Source organism: Talpa europaea (genome assembly GCF_964194135.1).
Source record: "Talpa europaea genome assembly, chromosome: 1".
NCBI classification, from domain to species: Eukaryota; Metazoa; Chordata; class Mammalia; order Eulipotyphla; family Talpidae; genus Talpa; species Talpa europaea.
The window spans coordinates 12832822-12856026 of record NC_140073.1 but is presented as its reverse complement, the minus strand read 5'-3'; the positions used below and the strand labels follow the sequence as shown (position 1 = coordinate 12856026).

General features: G+C 44.5%; 1 protein-coding gene across 9 annotated transcripts; it reads left to right on the top strand.

The window, feature by feature from the left end:
- Positions 1 to 147: 147 nt before the first annotated feature.
- ATG13 (autophagy related 13) lies at positions 148 to 21357 on the top strand (the record flags this gene model as incomplete). 9 transcript variants are annotated; one of them, XM_084242192.1, is made up of 17 exons in its annotated part: positions 148 to 216; positions 1166 to 1246; positions 1987 to 2106; positions 4646 to 4692; positions 5882 to 6022; positions 9240 to 9280; positions 10019 to 10115; positions 10450 to 10548; positions 11583 to 11676; positions 14246 to 14344; positions 15113 to 15196; positions 15614 to 15750; positions 17934 to 18048; positions 18586 to 18663; positions 18845 to 18961; positions 19467 to 19595; positions 21280 to 21357. In XM_084242192.1, 17 exons carry the CDS (start codon positions 148 to 150, stop codon positions 21355 to 21357), a joined length of 1626 nt encoding a protein of 541 aa, XP_084098318.1. The 9 variants fall into 9 exon arrangements, with proteins under 9 accessions (XP_084098318.1, XP_084098317.1, XP_084098321.1 ...); XM_084242191.1 differs by having other exon boundaries at positions 15086 to 15196; XM_084242195.1 differs by lacking the exon at positions 14246 to 14344.
- Between the last annotated feature and the right edge of the window lie 1848 nt (positions 21358 to 23205).

Genomic DNA, 23205 nt, shown 5'->3' with positions numbered 1-23205 from the left:
TTTTTTTCCTCTCCCACATGACTATCCATGCAGATAGTAGACAATACCATCTCTGTGTATTTTGATGTAGCAATCTCTTTTAAAAGACACTGGTCACATTTTTCTCAACATTTCCCCCCCCCCCCCCTTTTTAGATTCCTATAGGCAATGGAAACTGATCTCAATTCCCAGGACAGAAAGGACCTGGACAAGTTCATTAAATTTTTTGCCCTCAAGGTAATATATCCATTCTCTTGAGCTTAAAACTGTTAGAAATAACTTCCTTGCTTCTCTCTTTTTGGAAATATAGCATAACAGCTTGCAGCTTGCCCATTTTAAGGGATACTTCTGTCTGTTGTAAACTAAACTGTGAAGTTTGGGGGCGGTACTGGGGGTGTAACTAAAAAGTAACTTCCAATTTTCCACAGCTACTTGTTCAAAAAAATTTTTTTGCAAGGCTGTTTGCAGAAATGTCAAGCTATTATGCCAGGTTATTGGCACAGAATGTTCTCTTGAGATGGGAACAAAGACTGTGGACTGGAATGGACAGCATTTTGGGCATCTTTCCTGAAGCATCAACTGACTCTGAGATGTCTTGCTTTCATTTATTGTTCCCTTCTGGGTAATGAAAAATTAAAACTGAATTTTGAATGATTAGAAGTTTTATTTTCCTGAATCTAAAAATCATTTCCACTCCTATCATTCCTTCCTCTCAACTTACACAGTGCGAAAAAAATCCGTTCAGTAGATTCTGGTTGTAAAATTAATTGGAAGACTTTTGCCATTTGGACCAAATCACATGAATAATTGCTTAGCTTTAAGTCTACTATGATTATATAAGTGGATGGCAGTGAATATTTAAACCTACGGTTGGACTTATTTCTTTATGGAACTCAAAGCTACCATGTGTCATTTCCCTGCTGCCATGTGAAAATATTACAGAGCCCAAGCTTCAAACTATAAGTCCTCTAATTGGTTGACACGACACCCTCAGGAAAGTCTGTCGTGTTATAGATTTGTGTAGTGTTTTTCCACTCTGTTCTTACATGTTTCAAATTCTGCCCTTTCCTGAAGTATAGTAATAACTGGCATCTTTTAAATCCTGCGCTGGGAGGGTTTTAACTTGATCGGGAGACAAATCAGCTTAAACCTTTTCATCCTTGCTTTCTTGTTTTTCTTTTTTTAGACTGTCCAAGTGATCGTCCAGGCTCGACTTGGTGAGAAGATTTGTACGCATTCATCTTCCTCCCCAACAGGTTCAGATTGGGTAAATTTCCTGTTCGTTGCTAAAGGGAATACTGTGGTATTTGTTACAAGAAATCACAGGTGCCTTATTAAGGGATACACTTTATGATATTACTAAATTATAACATTAAATTATTGAATTCCATTTGATCCATTTACCTGGAAACTTCTTTATCGAACGCTGGTCCTGGTTCATTTGGTTCCTGGCTTTCTGCTGTGATAGGTGAAAAAATTTGGTCTTTAGAAAGCATTGTTATCTTTGTGTTTTTTTTTTTTTAAAGATTTACTTATTTTTATACAAGAGCTGGGGTACAGGCCAGAGATGTGGGTGTGTGTGTGTAAAAGGATTCACCAGGGACAGACTGGGAAATAAAATAGGCAGACTGAAATACACTGCTGAGGGGAGCAGCGGGCAAGACAGGAGAGGTCTGCCGCGCCATGTGGGACTCGCCCTGGCCAGCTGGGAATCAAACCCGTGCTGCAGAGGCTGCGGACAGCTTCACAGCACTGCGTTCAACCCTCTGCGCCACTGGGGAGGCCTCACATTGTTATCTTTGTAATAGGTAAAAAAAATTAGCTTTCTTCAACCTGAAATTTGGAGCTTTGATCAGGCTCTCTCTTAAGAGGAAGAGAGAAGTGAATGAATGTCCTTAATGAGTCCAAGCAATACCTGGGTTACCCAATACACAGTCTTACAACATACTTTAATTTTCCATAATGTTCCTTGTAAATTGGTTAACACAAGTCCCTTTTGTTTTCTAGTTCAATTTGGCAATCAAAGACATCCCCGAGGTTACACATGAAGCTAAGAAGGCACTGGCAGGGCAGCTCCCTGCTGTCGGGAGGTCTATGTGTGTGGAGATCTCTCTCAAGACTTCTGAGGTAAGGTTATGGCCAGGATGACATTAGCTTGGCACACCAGGCTCTTCACACTGTGGTCTGACTCAGCCTTTTTCTTTTCTTTTCAATTTATTTATTTATGCATATAAGAGCTGTGGGCCAAAGGTGCGGGGGATGAGAGGACTCACCAGTGACAGAGTGGGGAACAAAACAGGTGGATCCACTGAAATACACTGCTGAGGGGAGCAGCGGGCGAGACAGGAGAGGTCTGCTGTGCCATGTGGGTATCTCCCTGGCCGGCCGGGACTCAAACCCGGGCTGCAGTAGCTGTGGATTGCTTTGCTGAAGCTTAACCCCTTGCACCACCAGGGAGGCCCCCAACTCAGCCTTTTTCCTGCCTTTTCCCTCTTTGAACTTCTCATCTTTCTTTGAGAAGGTTATGGGTTTTGTACTTATTATTCCAACCACTTGGAATAGACTCTCGCTTCATCTTTAAATTTTTTTTTTTTCTTTTATAGAGGCATGTTTTATTTATTTATTTGTTTGTTCGTCTGTTTCGTTTATACATGCACTGGGTACAGTCAGAAGCGCGGGAGGGTGAGAGAATTCACCAGAGCCAGAGCAGGGAGCAGAGCAGGCAGAAGGACCGAAGTACACTGCTGAGGGGAGCAGCGGGCGGCAGGAGAGGTCTGCGCACCATGTGGGACCCTCCTCCGGTGGCCGGGGAGCAGCCGGGAATTGAACCGGCGCTGCAGAGGCTGCGGGCAGCTTCGCAACCCAGCGCTCAACCGCTGCGCCACCGGGGAGGCCCCTCGCTTCATCTTTAGACATATCATCTATAGATGATATAACTTTGTTCATCTCTTATCTCTAGAAAATCTAGAGATAACTACTATCTTTAGACTTCCTATGTGCTTTGTTTATATGTTTCTAGAGTATTACTTACTGTGATTTTTAAATGTTTTTTGTTCTACCATATTCCATGTGAGAATGGAGGCATGTATTGTTACAGTAGGCAGTCATTACCTGTTCATATTCTGACCTCTTTTACGCTTGAGGTGAGCAGTTATACCACAGCTGATTTATCTTTGTAATTCTTCAGCTTCCTTTTGAAATGAGGGAAGATATAAATAATCATCTCACCATCCTCAGTGCCTGACACAGTGCCTGGGATGGCATGTCGTAGGCCCTCCATGAATTTTGTTGAATAATTGATGTCAGTGCTCATTCCATGAAACCCTTACTAACAAATAAAACAAAATTTCATATTCATTTTTATTGAATTGCCAGTTGATATATGAATTCTGTAGTGATCCATAGGAGTTCAAAAAGAATCCCCAGAAAAGAACTCTTTCTTCTCCCATGCATCTATGAAATCTGACTATAAATTGTTCTTTTTGTCCTGGAGAAACCACACCAATTTGAACATATCATAACACCCAGTCATCCCTTGATTTTTTGGGAGGAAATTAAAAATTCATTATATCATTAAAAAATGGCAATATGATAAAAAAGATCTAGATTCAGGACACATATCTAAATTTGATCTAGAATAAGTAAGAGTTCTCTACTCCACAAGCTAACTCAAGCTTACTCCTAAACCTAAAAGAATAACCCTGTTCCCACTGATAAGTAAAAAGCTTTCTGGTATGCAGAAGTATGACTGTCATTACCACATGATAAACACTAATCTGTCTAGAGTAACACATAAAGAGGCTGAACAGCTTGTCTAAAAACATCAAACAACTAAAAAACTTTTGAGTGAGAAACTAGTTAAGGTATGTCTTAACTGTGGGTGTCACCCAAAAATAATCTTATTAGAATTGGAGGGAAAAACTGTTCATCATTTAAAGTGTCGGCCTTGCTGAGGAGCAATTTGGAAATATGTATTAAAAGTCTTAGAAACGTGTACTTTTTGAACTAGCAATTCTAATGCTGGAAATTTGCCTTAAATAAATAAATCTTTAAAAAAACAATGGGGGATCAGCTGGATAATTTGATGGTCACATGATGAAATACTATGCAACCATCAAAAACAATTATAAGGAAAATCCATGTTTTGTATATATTTTTTTAAAGGTTTATTTATTTATTTTTATACAAAAACCGGGGTACAGGCCACATGCGTGGGAGGGTGAGAGGATTCGCCAGAGACAGAGCAGGGAACAGAACAGGCAGACTGACAAAATACACTGCTGAGGGGAGCAGCGGGCATGACAGGAGAGGTCTGCCCGCCATGTGGGGCCCTCGCCGGCCAGCCAGGATTGAACTGGCTCTGCAGAGGCTGCGGACAGCTTCACAGCACAGCACTCAACCGCCTGCACCACCATGTTTGGTGGAGGCCCCATGTTTTGTATATTAAGAAAAAGATAGGTGACAAAATTAGTATATATGATATGATCTTCCTGCTATTTAGAAAGCAGATTGTATTGAAGTGAATTATAATTAGATGTCTTGCGTTTTTCTTTTTGCTATTTATACTTTCCAATATATTGACTGTGTAGTGCTGTGTCATAAGAAAAAAGAGGATTTTTTTTTTTTTAAATACTAAAAAAAAATCTTTTAATTGTCCCATCTACAGGGAGATTCCATGGAGCTAGAGATTTGGTGTCTTGAAATGAATGAAAAGTAAGTGCTCTGTCTTAGGGTCCTTGCTCGGGGAGGCTGAGGGTAAAGCATATGATGCTGTGTGAAAAGCAGGGCTTTGTTATCAGCATGGGGTGTGGGGCGGCGGGGGGTTTGGGAGGACAGGGGGTGTACTGACCACTTAACAAAGCCAAGATGTCTTTGCTATAATTTTCTTCCTGCTGCACTTCCAGCAGAGTCACAGAGATGACCTTCAGAGGGAGTGTCAGTCCAGAGAGAGACTCAGACACCACAGGGAGAGGAATAGAGAGCGAGCTGAAAAGGATTTGTTGTTTTCCCAGAGTACAGATAGTTCTCTGATTAAATCCCTTGTGAACTCTTGTAACATGACGACTCTGTTTTGTCTGTTCTGGGTGGCAGACATCCAATAAGATTTCCCCTCACTGCTTCTTTTTTCACATACTTGGTTGGACATGGATTGGAAATGCATGTTATTTTCCTCTCTATTTTCTTCTTTCAAGAGAGATTAGCTTATTTCCTGCCTTAAGTTTCAGTTTTCAAAGTGTCTATAGGAAAATTAAAGAAATAGCAACACATCAAAAAACCAAACAGTAATAAGTGTGAGGTGTGGGCATTATTTTTCTTTCTTAAATAGGAAACAATTAATTGCCAGAATATGTCCAAAATTTTAGACCAGACTTTTCTGCATATTTCCTGCTAGATGTTTAGAGATCAATCTTAGTAAGATAGCACATTGATTCAAATTATGTTTGCATGTTCAGTAATATAATTGCAATATGCAATACTATTTTCTAGTGTGCTGCTTAATTTCCTAGAAAGGTAACTGCTTCAAAACTAGAAAACTTATTGGGTGTCCTGATGTCACCTGCCTTTGTGTAATGATTGAGAAAGTGAAACTTTGGTTACCTTCAACAGTCTTTTGATAAACTGACAATCTGAACCTTTAGTTCAGAACATGTTCTATTGATAAATTTAATTTCGTACCATTCTAGTGTTGCATATACCACTGTCTCTGTTGACTGTAATAGTCTCTAAATGATATAGTTGGACTACAAAGCAAATTATATTCTATTTGAATTCATGAATAATGTTACCAAATTAATCTCAGGTACTACATGCAACATTAAAATATTTCTATACCCATTGATTTCTGTTCTTTGTTTTATGTTAGTTGAATAGGAAAATGCTGATAGTGTCTTTTGCTCCACAGGTGTGATAAAGAAATTAAAGTTTCCTACACGGTGTACAACAGACTGTCATTGCTGCTGAAGTCCCTCCTTGCTATAACTAGAGTGACCCCAGCCTATAGACTCTCCAGAAAACAGGGGCACGAATATGTCATATTGTACAGGTAACTAGCTGCTTACCTTCTTGATTCACTCATCAGCCACATCACCCTGCACTGACCGCATTCCGATGTTCTTGATTAATTCATGGACAGATGGTTGGTTAAACAGTTGATTCTATAGCTTTACTTCGCGTCGCTATCCATCCTCCCTTATGAGTCTTGGCTTTCCAAAACCACCAAGTTCATCATCTTTTATTGATACAGTCATGATTCCTGGGGAGCGGATTTATAACTGAAAACTGGAAAAGGAGTTTAAGACACAAAAATACAGACTCTCTTGGGAGAATTCCATAGCCTTCTATGTTCCAATGTTAAAACTTCTCTCTAACAGCTAATTCAATTTCAGTTTTTAACTAATTATCTGTGGCATAAAGAATTGATCAGTAGTTCTTATTATTTTTATTTATTTATTTATTTTTTATAGAGGCATGTTTTCTTTCTTTCTTTATTTTGTTTGTTTATACATGCACTGGGTACAGTCAGAAGCACGGGAGGGTGAGAGAATTCACCAGAGCCAGAGCGGGGAGCAGAACAGGCAGAAGGACCGAAGTACACAGCTGAGGGGAGCAGCGGGCGGCAGGAGAGGTCGGCGCGCCATGTGGGACCCTCCTCCGGTGGCCGGGGAGCAGCCGGGGATCGAACCGGCGCCGCAGAGACCGCGGGCAGCTTCGCAACCCAGCGCTCAACCGCTGCGCCACCGGGGAGGCCCTGATCAGTAGTTCTTTAAATATTCTCCTCAGAGTATTTCACCTCAGCACATACATATTGTGTGCCTTTTTAATGCATGCATTGTGCTAGGCGCAAGGAAGAACTAGACAGAGACACTAATGATTCTAACCTGATGGGGGGAACAGTTTGGTACATGTTTAATTATAATAAAAAGCAAGATCTGAGAACTGCATAACAGTATCAGGGAAAAGGCACTGGTAGAATACAGGAAGGGAAAGTGTGTTATGGGAGAGACAAATAAGGTCGGCTTCATAGAGGAAGTAACATTCAAGCTAGACCCTGCAGCAGAGTGCAGGTAGAACTGAGGGAGAGTGATCCTTGCAGGTGAGGCGCGCTGCAGATGGCAAGGCCCAGAATGGGGGAGTAGGGAAAGAGCTGTGCTTTGGTTGTCAAAGAGACTGAGTGTGGCTAGAGGACACAGCAGAAAACGTGAGACTAGAGCATGGAAAGATAGGCATTTTCCAGGACTTTAATACATTCTCTTTTAATTTTCCTAGGTTTAAGATGAGTATTCCATTTGAAAATTACTAGACTTTTATTTAGATATAATAGAAAGGTTACTTTCTAACTCATCTCATTTACTATGCCAAGTCCTCTTCACTTAAGCTCTTTTATAAGTAGCCATACTGCACGACTAGTCATCAGCTCAGTTAACTAGGATTCCTAGTCTATTTTTATATTAGTGTTTAAATCTTGTATCTCTAGAGTACTATAATATTCACTGTTTTATCATTTAGGAGTGCTTTTAGGTACAAATAACTAGGTTAAACCATAGCAGAGTGGATGACCCCAGAGAGTGATTTGCTCTAACAGGTTAACATTAAAGAATAATATTGTCTTTTAACCTGTATGATCTTTTTTCCCCCGGATTGTATAGATTTGATCATGTCACAGTAGAATTATATTCCTTTGAAAACTCATGATTTTTTTTGATCATCAAGACAATTAAAACTTTATTGTTTACTCTCTCTGAAGAAAACTTTTGCCTAGCCCCTGCCTAGCATGCAGAGTATAGCCAAGGAAATGTTTAGCATAATTAATTTCAAGTACCATACCTAGTAGATTCTCTCTTGGCAACACATTTTTTTTTTTAAGTTTTTTTTTTTTTAATAGAGGCATGTTTTATTTATTTGTTTGTTTGTTTATACATGCACTGGGTACAGTCAGAAGCACGGGAGGGCGAGAGAATTCACCAGATTGGCAACACATTATTAACATCAATCCTGAATCACTCTGTGGCTGAAGACTGTACACTGTGGTCAGCAGATCACCTACTTTTTTTTTTTTTTTAAGATTTATTTATGCATACAAGAACTGGGGTGCAGGCCAGAGGTGCAGGGGGTGAGAGAATTCACCAGAGACAGAGTGGGGAGCAGAACAGGCAGATCTATTGAAATGCACTGCTGAGGGGAGCAGTGGTGAGACTGAGAGGTCTACTGCACCATGTGGGTTAGCTCCCTGCTCGGGGATTGAACTCATGCTGCTGTGGCTGTTGATAGCTTCATGGTGCTGAGACTTAACCCCTTGTGCCACCAGGGAGGCCCTCACTTGTTTTTATAAAGTTATTTAAAACACAGCCACCCCATTCTCTTATGTGTCCATCTATGACTACTTTTGCAATACAGCAGCAAAGCTCAGTAATTGTGTAGCCTCAAGCCTGAAGTATTTACTACATGGTTCTCTTTTAAAAGTTTGCCAACCCCTGCTTTCAGTTGTTTGTATGAGTATATTTCAGATATTTTATACATGCCTTTTCTTCCACATCAGACTGTAAAATGTGGGACCTCAGATTAAGATCTATCCTGAATCTCACCTTAATTTGTCTTTATATCCTCCCTAACATCTAACCATAAGACTTTGTACATTGCTGGAGCTTATTATTTATCTAATAAACCCATATATGTAGTTAATTTTTAACTGTTACTTAAAAAACATAAAAATACATTTTAAGTATTTTTTAATTCAGACTTTTTGCTAATGTAGATTGGTCTTCCCAGAGAGCTCATGAGAAGGTTCCTATGTTTATATTTTCATATATTCAAGATCGTCTTGCCTCTAACTTTATGATGGGCAAGATTTTTTAAATTTCTAAACCAGTTTCCTTTGGGATGACTGGTTGTAAGCATAGAGATAGTCAAAGACCTCTCTTCACAATTTAGTTTTTTCTAATAGTATTCCCAGATCCATTTACTAATTTTATGTATATATTCTTATTTCCCAGTAGGTGTTCTATTAAAACACATTTCAGGAGCCAGGAGGAAGAAACTTAAATAGCAGTTTCCACTTAATTATTATTTTCCTCACTTTTTAATCATCTTCATATATATGCCCTTGCCTGAAGCTTAACTGAAGTAGTGTCATCATCACGCCGTTAGGGGAGGTGTTCACGCAGATAAGGGAAGAGGGTTGGTTGGTTTATTTTGTTTCTAGGTGTTTTGACTATGGAGGCCCTTAAAATAAAAAGGTAACATTTATTCTTTTTTCCCTATAGGATATATTTTGGGGAAGTTCAGCTAAACGGCTTAGGAGAAGGTATGAATCAAGGCTGAAAATCATTTGTAGTGTTAAGAGCTCTCCTGTCTTTACAGATGGACTTGGATGATGCCTGTAGTGACATGTAACTTATATCCTTAATATTTATACTATAAGTAAGGAAAATATAAGGTAGGTAAGTGATCTAGAGAACTGCCAGGGAACATCTAAATGATTCCTGAAGTTCCAATAACTCAATATTCTTTCTTTTTATATAATTGTCTGTTCTTCTTATTTTCTACAATGATTGTTACACATTTATGTTGAGCATCAACATGTTTGAAAAATTGGAAATGAGGCTGGGGAAAACCAGGAGAGCTTGCTGGAAGTATTACCTGCAAGGCCCTGGCTCTTTTCTAAACTTAGTTCTGAGGTGGCAGCTTGGGTGGGAGTGCTGTTTCTTGAGATGTTTGTATGACAGACTCCTAGTGCCCCTTCCCTGTCTCTTTGGACATGCGACACATCTGGGCAGGACTTGTGCAAGCTTTAGGATTAACAGTTGTTTTACCTCTTTGAAGGCAGTTTTATGTGGAAATATAAGGTCAATATAGTATTAATTGAAAGAAAAAATGTGTGTGTGTGTATATATGAAATTGAGGTTGCTGCACTTCAGTTGCTAAGTTGGTAATGCTAGAGGTTATACAATAGACTGATTTAGAGAAAGACAGACTGAGGATGGTGGTGTGGGGCTTGTCAGTATTCTCTAGGAAAAAGCTAATAATTTATCTCTTCTCCTAGGTTTCCAGACAGTTCGTGTTGGAACAGTGGGCACACCGGTGGGCACCATCACTCTTTCTTGTGCTTACAGAATTAACTTGGCATTCATGTCCACCAGGTGAGGAAGAGCCTTGGAATTCAAAGGAACTGTTCTAAAGGTTTTCCCCCACAAACCCCAAAGTGCAGCCTATAATTCATCTTTGCCACTGCTGAAATCAGCCCCCTTCAGAAGAATAAAATCAAGAAAAAGTGGTTTCCAGATTGGAGAATCTGCATGTCTCCAAACCAATTTGTCCAGAACATAGAGTTCTTGGTTTACGGTTAGGGATGTAGTAGTCAAGGCTCTGTTGGCTCCTGCCAACAGATAAAAAGGTCAGGGGTCTCTGAGGACTTGTGAGGGGGTGCTAGCAAGGCAGTCTAACCAATACTGTAATCTGCTTTTTGTATTACAGGCAGTTTGAGAGGACCCCACCTATCATGGGCATTATCATTGATCATTTTGTGGATCGTCCCTACCCCAGCTCCTCACCCATGCATCCCTGCAATTACAGGTGAGGAATAGTAAGGACACTCCTCTAAACCATAGCAAGGAAAAGAAAAAGTGGGCAGAGGGTAGCAAGGGGGGATACCCCACATGGAAAGAAATGAAGTAATTAGCTTCCCTTCTTGCTGCTGCCTGTTAGGTACATCAAGATTTGGGGTATACAGAATGTCTCAGGAAATTCTTGGACATTTTGCATCTTTTTTTTTTTTTTTAAGATTTTTTTTTTATAGTTTCCTTTTTTTTTTTTAAGATTTATTTTTTTATTTATACAATAGCTGGGGTACAGGCCAGAGGCGAGGGAGGGTGACAGGATTCACCAGAGACAAAGCAGGGAGCAGAACTGGCAGGCGAGACAGGAAATGTCTGCCACACCATATGGGAATCTCTCTGGCTGCATGGGAATCGAACCCGTGCTGCAGAGGCTGCGGACAGCTACACAGTGCTGTGCTCAACCCGCTGCGCCACTGGGGAGACCCCATTTTGCATTTTGACAGTAGTGATTTGACTTTTCTTAGTGGCAGATTACTTAGAGACAACAAGAGTGACAGTGATTTGTGGCATGTTCTTGCAAAATAAATTGTTTTCATCTCACGCAGTTCAGCTATACATCAGAATCAAATGTCTCTGGGCCTAGGTCCCAGAAAACAGAATTCTCTAGAGGTTGGGGTCAGTGTGTATTCAGAAAAGATACCACCTTTATGTGAGGACTTGTGAAGTTGGATGGGCATGTGTTTAGAGTCTGCACTTTGTTTGTTAACAATTCTTCGAGATCCTAAGTCTGGCCCCCAGCACTGGCCAATACTTTCTCACATAGTATGTAAGATGTTTTGTTTTTAAAAAGCCTGTTGTCATACCCCAAGATGATGCTCTTCTGGAAATGTTTAAAATCGTCAAGGACTTAACATATCCTCTTGCCATTATGAAGTCTACCTGAAACAATTCTTGTCATACTGCTTTTTTAATCTAACCTGCCTTTGTTATCCCTTCAGAAACTGATTGCCATCACCAGAAAATTTATGGGTTTTTTTTCTTTCACGTTAGAACTGCTGGTGAGGACACTGGAGTAACTTACCCTTCTGTGGAAGACTCTCAAGAAGTGTGTACCACCTCTTTTTCCACCTCTCCGCCATCACAGGTAGGAGGAAACAGGTTGGGAGGGGGTGGCTATAATTATTTGGTACATATATGGAGCCTATAAAATGGTATCAGAATTTAGATACAGTCTCTTGGTGGGAGTGGTAGTTTCCACAACCACTCCATTTCCAGGAGGTTCTTGTAAGTGCTGAGAGGGAGTCTTCTCCATCAGGTAAATTGCAGTATATCTAGTTTGTAACTAGTCTTCATCCACAAGATTACACGTTACCTTTACATTCCTAGGGACATCTTAAAATTTCCTGGAAAATCAGTCACAGAATTTCAGATGCATTCTGCTATCAGGGAGGCCCGCTGACCTATACTTGTTAACTTGCTAGCTCCCTCTTTTTTGAAGAGGTAAATACCATTCCTGCTAATGGAAGGAGCACAGAAGGAACCAATAATTATTTAGCATAAAATGCCAGCAAGCATACAGTAAGGCAGTTTTTCTTAGTTGTTGACACAGATTTCTGCTATCTTTATTCTCTATTTGAATATTTTTAACCATTAACTTTTCCGCTTGAGTCAATCTTTAGTGTCAAATCCAGTTTCAATAGTGAAGAGGTTCCAGAAAAATGTTCTCCACTTCCAGGGAGGAAGTAATGTGGTCTTGTATAACATACATGATACTCAGATGGCTTCAGCTGACAGTCATTTTTGACAGTTGACTGAATTTCAGGGCACATCTCTTACCCGAGTCATTCATCTTCTACCTCATTGCCTGCAGATCCTGCTCACCATGTCCAGCCTGGCCCTCTTTGACTTTCACATTGGATAGTTTCTTCTAGACCTAGCTCAGTTCTGTTCCCATTAAATTACCTCACATGGTTCCTTTTCACCATCATATTTAGGGCACCCAACAAACTAGCTTTTCATAAGTTTTTATTATGTGTTTTTCAATGAAGAAAAAATTTGAATTCATTCCATCCTGGGTTGTTCTGAGATACTGTATTAAAAAAGATTGTTAAACAGTTTGATTTGGTATTGTGAAAATGGTTATTCCCTTCTCCCCACAAGTACATTAGGCCTGAGTGTTACCATTGTTGTGGGAGGGGTAGCATCCAGTACACTTACTGACATAAAGAAACACTGCTCCAAAGAGGGGGAGAGGAGCTCACTTCCTTACTAGTGCACATTAATGGGAGTAGATTTTTTTGACAATAAAAATGACTATTTTGAATTTAATGTTCATTAAGCAGTTTTATTTTGTTTTACAAGTGACAATTCATAAGCAACATAAAAAGTTGTGACTTGGGAGAAACGAGAGGTGGTAAGGCTGGGCTTTAATTAATCAGTTGCTCTTCTCTGAGACAGTGGAAATTTGACCCAACACCAAAAGTAAAGGCAAGTTAAGCATTTTCTACACCTGATGTTTGCATAAGTCTTTTAACCTATGTAAAGGGAGTCTTTTTCATGCTATTACTTGCCATTTGAGATTTAAAAGTAGCTCACACCAAGATCTTATGAATATTGAGTACCCTTGAGTCCTGTCAGTACTCCCTGAGCACCTCTGAGCAAGCCTGGTACAGTTTGGTGCAGAAATACTCATTTTAAACCTTGAGGATAGAACAGAGGGGGAAAATCACTAGCCATCAGGTCTGCTTGTTCCAGTAAATGTTGAAATAGTCCTTTGGTTTAACCTAGGCACTTGCATAATTGTTCAACAACTTCTATTTGAGCTTTTGCTAGAGTCCAGTAAATACATGTTAAAGTGATGTTGTTTTGCCAAGAAAATAAGGGTCATTGTATCTTTTGGACACAGAGTTTGAATCAAGACATAGATGTGACCTTTAACCTGCTACTGTGACTTAAGGTTGTATCTCTAATTCTAAGCATGAATTCACTACTTAGTCTTAAAGATTAACAGCAAGACCCAGAATCACCATCATGCCCATAATTAACTTGGAGATCATAAAAGTTTTGAAAGTACGCTTTCAAACAGTTTTTATCCCTTCAGTTGTCTTGCACCATCTGGGATAGAGTATGGACACACACACATTCTCTGTGCCTGTGGCTGCACAGTGCACATACCCATTCATCTTCCCTGGGATGATAGAGGAAGACATACCTGAGCATTTTGCAGTCCCAACCAACAAATGTCAACTGTTTAAACCTGTCCCTGCAGACTCTGGGTCCCCAGAAAAAGGTCTTCAGTCTGACATGAGCTTAGCAGCCTTGTCCTCATTCATCCTCAGCACACTGAGCATCTGCTCTCAGGCCCTGACTGTTGGAGGCTATTCTCAAGCATCCTTCCACGCTTTGTTGATTCAAGACAGACTAATGCTTGTTTCGGGTTTCTGTTTTGCAAGTCATGCCAGTTTGACTCAGCTGTGTTTTCTACCTGCTCATCAGGGGGACAGGCAGGTAGCGGAGCGTCCTGGGCTAAACATCTCTTCTTCAGACCCTTCCCGGTTGTCCTTTCAGGAAGGCCGCGCGGCTTTCTCTCCTGACTTACCTTTGTGCGTTTCAGCCTCTGTTGCTACTGCCCCGTCCAGAGTTTTTTCACTTCTTTCTCAAGTCCCTTTTTTTCTTCTTTTCTTTCTCCTGTCTCTGTGTGTGTCTGTGCACAGTGTGTGTTTACTGTCACAAAGGCACATTTTCAGACCCCTACTCCTGTGGTGACGGACACCCTGAGGGTCCCCATGGCAGGACTGGCCTTTTCCCATCAAGTGAGTCCACAATGGGAAGACGGGGATGTAGTCAGATGGCATTTTTAATTTAAACACTGTAAATAAAGTAACGGGTTTCACTATCTCAATGTCCCCAAGTGTTCTGGGGGTTATTCTGAGGCTTGGTCATTGATTTTTAACAGGACACGCCATAGCACAGCAGCCCCAAAGAGTAATTTTCATTTGTTCCTCCTCCTCCCATTGATGTGAAACATACATGGAGTTATTTATATCTCTTTCCAAATAAACAATCCAAGAGTGGTATTTCTTTTTTAAAATAAATAGGAACCCTCCCATACCCAGGAGTGGTGGAGGGTGTGATCAGAGAAACCCATTTCAAAGGGACTTGAAGGACAGAGGAGAAAATAGAATGACCTGGGAAACACCAATGACTTGGACTCAAAGTTCTGTCTGGGCTTGTGTGCTATAGACCTGCTGGGCCAGAAACTGAAACAGTTAGCTGAGTCCCTGGGAAAAGGGGGGGGGGGATTCATTTTGAGGCGACTGAGAGACTCCAGAGCTGGGAATCTGTCCCACCACAAATAAGTCTCTATTTTCTTATGTAAAATGTCGCGGCCTGGTCTGTCTTTAATTAACTCTTCCATCAGGCCCCCAGCCCCATGAGGATGTGGGCTGGGCTTATCCCTTACCTCCACTGACCTTGATCGTTAGTCATGCTCTAGGATTGCCTAGTTTTTCCTCCTCCTTTCCTTTGCCCCTCTTTGTTTTTCTCTTGCTTAGCTCTCAAGCTCTCGCCTTTCCTATCAGCCTGCTGCCCTGGGCGTTGGATCAGCTGACCTGGCTTATCCAGTAGTGTTTGCTGCTGGCCTAAATGCCACCCACCCTCACCAGGTATCTTTAAAGAAGGGGAGAATCCAGGGGGTTTTCTGTGCTGCCTCCCCTGCCCTGAGGCAGCTGAGGGGCCTCTTGTGACCTCAGTAGTTTTCTAAGTATTCTCAAGCTAAAAACTCTTGCATAACTTTGGAGGACTGATGCGACTCTGTGCAGAAGGGACCTCTTCCCCTTCAGAGTGGAAAGAAGAGCTTCCCGGGGATCTTCTCCCTCTTTCCTTTCTCTCTATAGTCATTGCCACGCATGTTTCTCAGGAAATGAGTCCCAGAGAAGGTAAAGCTCCTGGGTTTCCTGCCCACTTGGTGGCAGCATTGGTGATGGAAAAATGTGTAAGCGGATACCATCATGCTAGGCCGTGAGCTTCCCTCCTGCCTGATGCTGCCATGATTCACTGTATTTTTCCATTTTCCCCCAAAGCTAATGGTTCCTGGGAAGGAAGGTGGGGTACCCCTTGCTCCCAACCAGCCTGCCCACGGTGCCCAGGCTGACCAAGAGAGACTGGCAACCTACACCCCTTCCGATGGGGCCCATTGTGCTGCCACACCTTCCAGCAGGTGAGCTCGCCTCTCGGTTCTGTTGCTGCTCTGGCCAGCCAGGGCCTGGCCTCCCTGACATATGTGCTTATTTGGTATCAACAAAAGGAGCTTTCAGCATTGGCTCGGGTTTGGCATTTACACCCAAAATGTGGAATCCTTGACATTCCTGATAAGAATCTTAGGTCACAGCTGGTATGTAAGGACGCTGGCCTGGGGCTGCACAGCTAACAGCAAACATGGGGGCTTGGCTCTCATCACTGTTGTCTTGTGAAGGCATTTTCAGATGTTTTTCTCTTGTCCCAAGATTTATTCCTTTCAAGTCGATTGGTCCTCAGTGTTTCCTGAGGACAGGGATAGGGTGTTTACCATAGCCCTGCAGTCTGGGGCCTCAGTGTATCTCTGGCGGTAGTTAGGATTGATTTTTTCATCCATGTAACAGCCTCATGGAGAACCTTGAGAAACAACTATTGTCCCTCAGTAAAAAATGTTTTACATTAAATCTTTGTCTTTTCTGATTATAGAAATGATACAGTCTTTAAATTCAAATTATAGCAACATGGATTACATAGACAGTTCTTTTATCCTCACCCTGTACAAATCGCCACTGTTACCACCTTGTAAAAGATGAGAGGATCTTAGAAGGATTAAGTAACTTGCCCCAGAGCTGGGCACACACTAGTTCCCCGAATGGAAAGCCTGCACTCTCTTTCCATTACACCCAGAGTCCTCCCGTGGGAAGCTGAGGCTGTCTTGACCTCACCTGACCTGCCCTCCCCAGAGATAATGACGTTGATTGCCCCACCACATCCTAAATGAACTTTTGGATAATAGAAATTCCTGGTAGTCTTTTCTCATTCCCACGGTGGAGTGGTGGGAGGGGACTCATTTGGGAAAATCTTTCTGTGATGTCCATCAGGAATAATAATTACTTTCATTCCTGGCTTCCCAGATTTCCATCCTGTCATCTCTCACCCTGTTGGATCATCAAAGGAAGATCTGTTAGTCATTTTACACTCTCATTTTCTGAGCCTTGACCCCGAGGGCATGTTAGAGTAGCTATCAACAGAGGAGCTGATGTAGGGCGTTCTGAAGTATACGGCCTTACCTCAGTGCAGGTCTTAGGAGTCCAGAGGTTGGTCACTTGGATGGCACAGTCCACCTTCTCACCTTGAACCCCTGGTTTCGGCCAGAAGACCCTTCCTGTAGCCTGCTGTTTGCAAGGGGTGACTGCTAGCCTGGCAGCCACGGTATATGGGCCCATTTGTGCTCCTTGGAGCCCCCTTCCAGGACTCTAAGTCAGTCTTGAGGGCTGGAAGGGAGGGACGAAGGGAGAGCAGCCTGACTGAACACGCGGTTCAGAGACCTTGGGGAGAGAGGGATGAGGGGCCAAGGAGACGTAACATGGTGCAGAGCACAGGCAGCCTTGGCCCAGGTAGCGAGTCAGGGCAGGGGAAGTCCTGACTGTGCAAGAATCAATGCGCGACTATTGACTTGGGATAATGGTGATGTCCTACGTCAGATAAGGCTTAAATTTTACATTATACTGTAGTAACAGAACAAAAAAAGAAAGGAAGCTGAACTCTTAAGTCTGTCTAGGTAGTAGATGAATAATGAAAGTTTGAGTTGTTTACTAGAGCTTGCCTGTACATATGAGTGCTAAATGCATGGTAAATGGCGCTTAGTGTAATTTCAGATAAATTTTACGTAAGCTTCACACAATTGTAACACTAAATTTCACTCACATGTGAATAATACGTGGTTCCACGAAATGTAGTCCTCTGCTATGAATTCAAAAGGGGAGGGTGCTCAGCGAAATAAGCCAGAAAGAAAAAGAAAAATACCGGATGGTCTCACTCATCGCAGGAATCTAGAAAACTTAAATAAGGGACCAGGAAAATGAATTACTATAAGAAAGTGAAAATCAAAATCAACAAAAAACTATGAACCAGAGACACTTTTAGGGGGGCGGGGGCGGGAGGGGAGGGATTGGGGTCAGAATGGGGGGGCTGCAATTGTATGGGGAATATAACAATAAAATTTATTATTAAAAAAAAGGGGGGGAGGGTGACGATGCTGCCACCCCACATATGGCCCTTCCCATGTGGGTGGGCTGGTGGGTGGCAACCCCTGCTGTAGGCCGCAGCCCCTCAGGACTCCTTTTTGGTTTGAGAATGAGTGCCAACATCCCCTTTCTTCTCCAGCGAGGACACGGAAACTGTATCAAACAGCAGCGAGGGACGCGCCTCCCCCCATGATGTCTTGGAGACCATCTTTGTCCGAAAAGTAGGGGCTTTTGTCAACAAACCCATCAACCAGGTGATTTTTTTCTGTCGCTGTGGAAATATCTGAGCCCTTGTAGTGACGTCCTACACTCAGGGTTACTAACCTGTGACACCACTGGAACTGCATGCAAAGTGTGTGTATGCGGGCACACGAGTGAGTGAGAGTTTTTCTGTGCATAGGGTTAATAACCCATGATGTCTCTCCAGAAAAAGTTATGAACTATTCTATGATCTTGTGAGCCTCCACAGCAGAGCGACTAGACGTCACTTAGTACAAACACATTGACCTGAAGCTCCATTCCCTCAGCCTGGCTTGTTACAGGAAGTCCTTCCTCAGCCCCGCCAGTGAAGCACAGTTGTTATTGAATCACTGTGCATCAGGCTTCCAGGCTGAATTCTCAGGCTGGGGAAACTAGCTCCTGTTTGTGCTGTGAGCTTTAATGGGGCCTCCAACAAGACAGGAGTTGGGGGGCAGCATGATCTTCTGGGTGTTTCAGGCTTCTGGCAGCTTCTCAGGAGTCACTTGAGCTCGGACGGGGTGGGACAAATGCTTCCTCCTGTGCCTCTTCAGGTGACCCTGACCAGTTTGGATGTACCGTTTGCCATGTTCGCTCCCAAGAATTTGGAGCTGGAGGATGCAGATCCCATGGTGAGCCCACCACTGACTAAAGTCTCCGTGCAGTAAGTGGTCGTCCTTCCTGGCGGGGCCAGCCACGTCCCTTGGCTCCTGGATTTGCAGCCAGCAATGGTCCCTTACAGAACCTTTGATGATAAGTCACTTGCACCCAGTGCACAGTATCAGGCCCTCCCTCTGCCTTCTTCTGAAACAGGTGAATCCACCCGACTCCCCAGAGACTGACTCTCCTCTCCAGGGGAGCCTGCACTCCAATGGCTCCAGCAGGGGCAGCAATGGCAGTTCTCATGATGATTTCGTCATGATTGACTTGGTAAGTTCCATCACCTCCGAGACCTGTACCACCCCAAGGGGAAAAAAAACCTGGAGGGATCCACTGTGTGCCACAGGACTTCCTTCATGGGGATCCCGTGGGCTGGCGCCAATAGGGCATAGGGTGGCGCTGTGTTTCTGTGTGGAGAAGCTGCCCAGGTTGTCTGCCAGCAGAGCAGCGAGGCATTTAGCCTTGTCTTTGGGTGAAATCCAGCTCCACCTGGGCTTTCCTAGTGGTAGTCATGTCGGTCCTAGTCATGCCTAAATGGATGGCCCTTTGCGAAGAAAAGGCCTTTGAAGGAAGGGGACATGTACCTAGTGGGGAGAGGAACGATTCGAAGTTAGTTGCTCAGAAGGGGCAGGTGTAATGAAGGGGCAGGTTCTCTCCTGAAGGTCAGCCTGGGGGGCCTTTTCTTGGATAATCCCTGGAAGGAAAAGGGCTTAATCATAGCTTCTGTTTGCCTCTTTCCAAGGCAAGCTAAACTGAATCTGTCTTGTTTTTGAAGAAACCGGCTTTTTCTAAAGACGACATTCTTCCAATGGACTTGGGGACCTTCTATCGTGAATTTCAGAACCCTCCTCAACTGAGCAGTCTCTCGATAGATATCGGCGCACAGTCCATGGCTGAGGACTTGGTATGGACACTCCCCCACCTTGCTCGTCTTTGACTTCCCTCCCCGCTTGGTTATTCCTACTCCACAGGCCTAGAAAATTCTTCCTGTTTCTTTACTCACTCCCACACCCTCCATTTCCCTGTAACAGAAAAGAGACTCCCTGAGACCACTGTCATCTTTCGATTATGCTCCAGATTTGCATGGTGCCTGGTAGTCATTGCTGTGAGTCTGCGTGTGCTCACTTCCTTGTCCTCTCTGCAGATTGTTTACATACTCCCGTGGCTCTGTGCCTGATGCCCTCTGCTTGCTGATGCCACTGAGCCAGTCGGTTTCTGCAGCTCTTGCCAGGCAGAGGCCAGTGGTGCAGAGCAGAAGACATGGAAGGTCCCCAGCCATGCCGGTCTTTCCTTTCCCAGCAGAGCTCATCCCCTCAGCTGCGGTTCTCATGGTTAGCTAGATAACTTAATCCTGCCTCCATCTCCCACTCCTGCCTTCGGCGGCAGAGGAGTGCCCTGCTTGGCCAAACATTCTGGGTGCCCAGTGCCACAAGATGTCAGGATCCCTATGCACTGGCGGAGGATGTCCCCTCTCACTTTGAGATACGAGGAATAGCTCCAGGAATCAGGGATCTGGGAACAGCTGCCCTTGGTTTGCTTTAACCAGAGATGCACGCTCAGCAATAAAAACTGCAGTAATGTCATTGTGACCTTTACCAAGGCGTTCTCGGTACCTTATTATCTGAGTTTACAGAGGAGAAATCCGACACTGAACAAATACCGTGCCCATGGGCACACGGAGCTGGCAACACAAAGCTCTGATCTGAGAGAGTCTGGACTGAGAGCCTGTGTCTGAGAGAGTCTGGACTCGTAACTGCTGACTCCCTTGCCTCGCACTTGGCATGTGCTGGGACAGGTGACCATCAGCGCCTCCACAGCCAGTGCAGGTGACGCCGGGGCCGCTGCGCCTCCAGGGCTGTCCAGGGTGTCTGGGCCACTTGATAGTTGCTGAGGCAGGAGGGCTTCCCACCTCTCCCCATTGCCTGGTGCCTGTCTGGAAAGCTTCCAGGATGGGTGCACTCTTCAGGTGCAGTTGGTATTGGTTATTCATCAGCGGATGGAGAGCTTTCTTCCTCCTTTTAGACTGGCTAGACGCAAATTTATATTAATAGTTGGTTATTGAGAACAGTTAAATTTACTCCTCATGGTTCTGGTTTCTTCTGTTTTTCACTGTTCTCTTTTATCTCCTCTAACCCATGTGGGGGTGGGGGAGGGATAATGGCTGCAAATGCCTTGGTCATGGGCCCCAGGGGATTCTGAGGCCCAGCTCGGGGTGTGCAGACCTTTTGTAAACTTAATTAATAGAGCACTACACTTACTGTTTTATTCTGGTGTCACTGAGATCTGTGCCAAAGACATTGAACCTTCAACTCCGCTTTGTCATCCTGGTGGTGGTGGGGTCCTTTTCTTTCTCACCGAAGTGGGTGACCCCCTTGGGTGCATGAGGAGTTCTGTCAATAGCCTCTTTCCCCTTGGGCTCCCCTAGAAGCTGAAGGTGTGGCGGCTGCTCAGCGCCCTGCATTCTGCTCTCCCAGCCCAGTACTGCTGAGCCCAGCTCTTTGCTCCTTTGCCAGCTCAGGGTGGCCGAGCGGGCAGTCTCTTCCAGGCCCCTCCCTGAATAAGCAGCTCCTCTCTCCCTCCCCATGCAGGACTCACTACCAGAGAAACTGGCTGTGCACGAGAAGAATGTCCGAGAATTTGATGCCTTTGTAGAAACCCTGCAGTAAAGTTGGTGTCCTCCAGTACCAGCAGCATCCCCTTTTTGTGATCCCGGGAGACAGCCTCCCTCTCATCAGCTGCTTCCATCCCTCATCCTGCTCCCAGCTGGGTGGAAGGGAGACTGGTTTCCCCCATGGGGACCTAGAAGTCCCGCTCTTGCACCTCCTGGAGACTCCATGACCGCAGCCAAGCCCAGTAGCACCTGAGAGAACTCACCCTCTGGCCTTGGAGATGGGAAGCCCCTTTCTAACAAAAGGGCCCTCAGCCAGGCCATCTGCTTCCAGCGCCATCATCAGCTGCTCCACATGGGCTGTCATCGCTCGTCCTGCTGCCAGCCTCCTGGCCGGGTCTGCCTTACCACCGGCCCCTCTCTTGCCTGCCATACCATCAACCACGCAACATTCCAGCTGGTGGCCAGAGGCATGGCGGCAGAAAGAGGAAGGAGACCATGCTGGAAGGAGGAAGGAAGGCTCTCTGCGTCGTCTCTAACTTTAGCTCTGGTATCTTCTTTCCTCTCTCTGCGCCTGTGTCTGCATCTTTGGCAGTGTGACAGGCCTCCTGCCCTAGGTGACGAGAACTCCACAGTCGGCCGTTCCCACCTGTGATGGTTGTCAGCCCGTCCCTTGACAGAGGGCCGTGCGGCCCTGGTGGCTGCCTGTGCTCAGCTCCTCAGCCACGCGCAGCAGAATCCTGTGTTGTTGGGAGTCACAGCAAATCTTCTTTTTCCTCTCTCCTATTGCTGCTCCTTGGTTCTAGAACAAGTAAATATTTATTACTTTCAGAGAAATCAGATATTTTATAGAGAAAATATGTTTGAGGCTAGCTGTTTTTCATTTGGGGAAGGTGGAGGGCCTCTTCCTGGGGCGGCGCCTCCTCCAGTGGAGGTTCGTCAGGTTCCGGGTTGCTGCTCTGAGGAGCTTCCTTCCCATATGTATAAGGCGTTGTCCAAGAATGGGCTGGCTGAGGGCAACAGAACCACCCAGGCCACTGCGTTTGAACTGACAACAGGCTTTACCTTGGACACCTATATATTCTTGGTGAGAACCTTGAATCTTCAGCTTCTGCCAAGTGATCGACTCTGTTCTGGCAGCCCGGGAAGTCCTGGGTGCTAAATGTGACCCCTCCCCAACTCACCTGGAGAGGCCAGACTGGCTTCGCCTCTGGGGCACCTGTTCTGTTTCTCCAGGCTGGGTTATGGGCTGTTTCCTTCTTCAACCTGCACCTGCCACCATCGTCCCTCACTCCCAGGTCTGTCCCCTGCCCTGAGGTTTACTGGTCGGATTGGTTCCTTATTGAGAAACCAGAGCTGGGCCTACGCTGACTTAGTCTCCAGGTCTTGTACTTGAATAAGTCAAGTGCCTAGCCTCCCCACCGATCGTCAGCCCCTCTCCAGGGGACTACCTACATGGTAGTCCTGCCAAGGCACATGAGGCCCGCCTGCCCATCTCTCCTGGCCCATGGGGCACTCCTTGGCAGCAGCTGGTCTTGAGTAGAGCAGGCGGCCCCAGCTGCTTGTTAATAAACTGCATGTGACACTGTTCCCACCTACAAGGCTGACCCAGGGGCGGGATCGGGCGCAGATGCTGGCTCAGCCGCCTGTGCATGCCTTCTGCTGTCACAAAGAAATGTTCCCAGCAGTGGTGTCCAAATGGCCTCCTCCTAGTTTTGGGCCGGAGCATACCCATGGCCTGCAAAACCAATCCAAACTTAGCCCCAAGGCCCCGGGTAGGTTGCTGATCGACTGCCCCCCAATCTCTCAGCCACTGCCCTCCTTCCAAGGCCTTGCATGGAAAGGCTTGTTAGCCATTGTCCAAAACAGTTCTCCTTGACCCCTACCTGTTGGCCCCTGCAGGCCG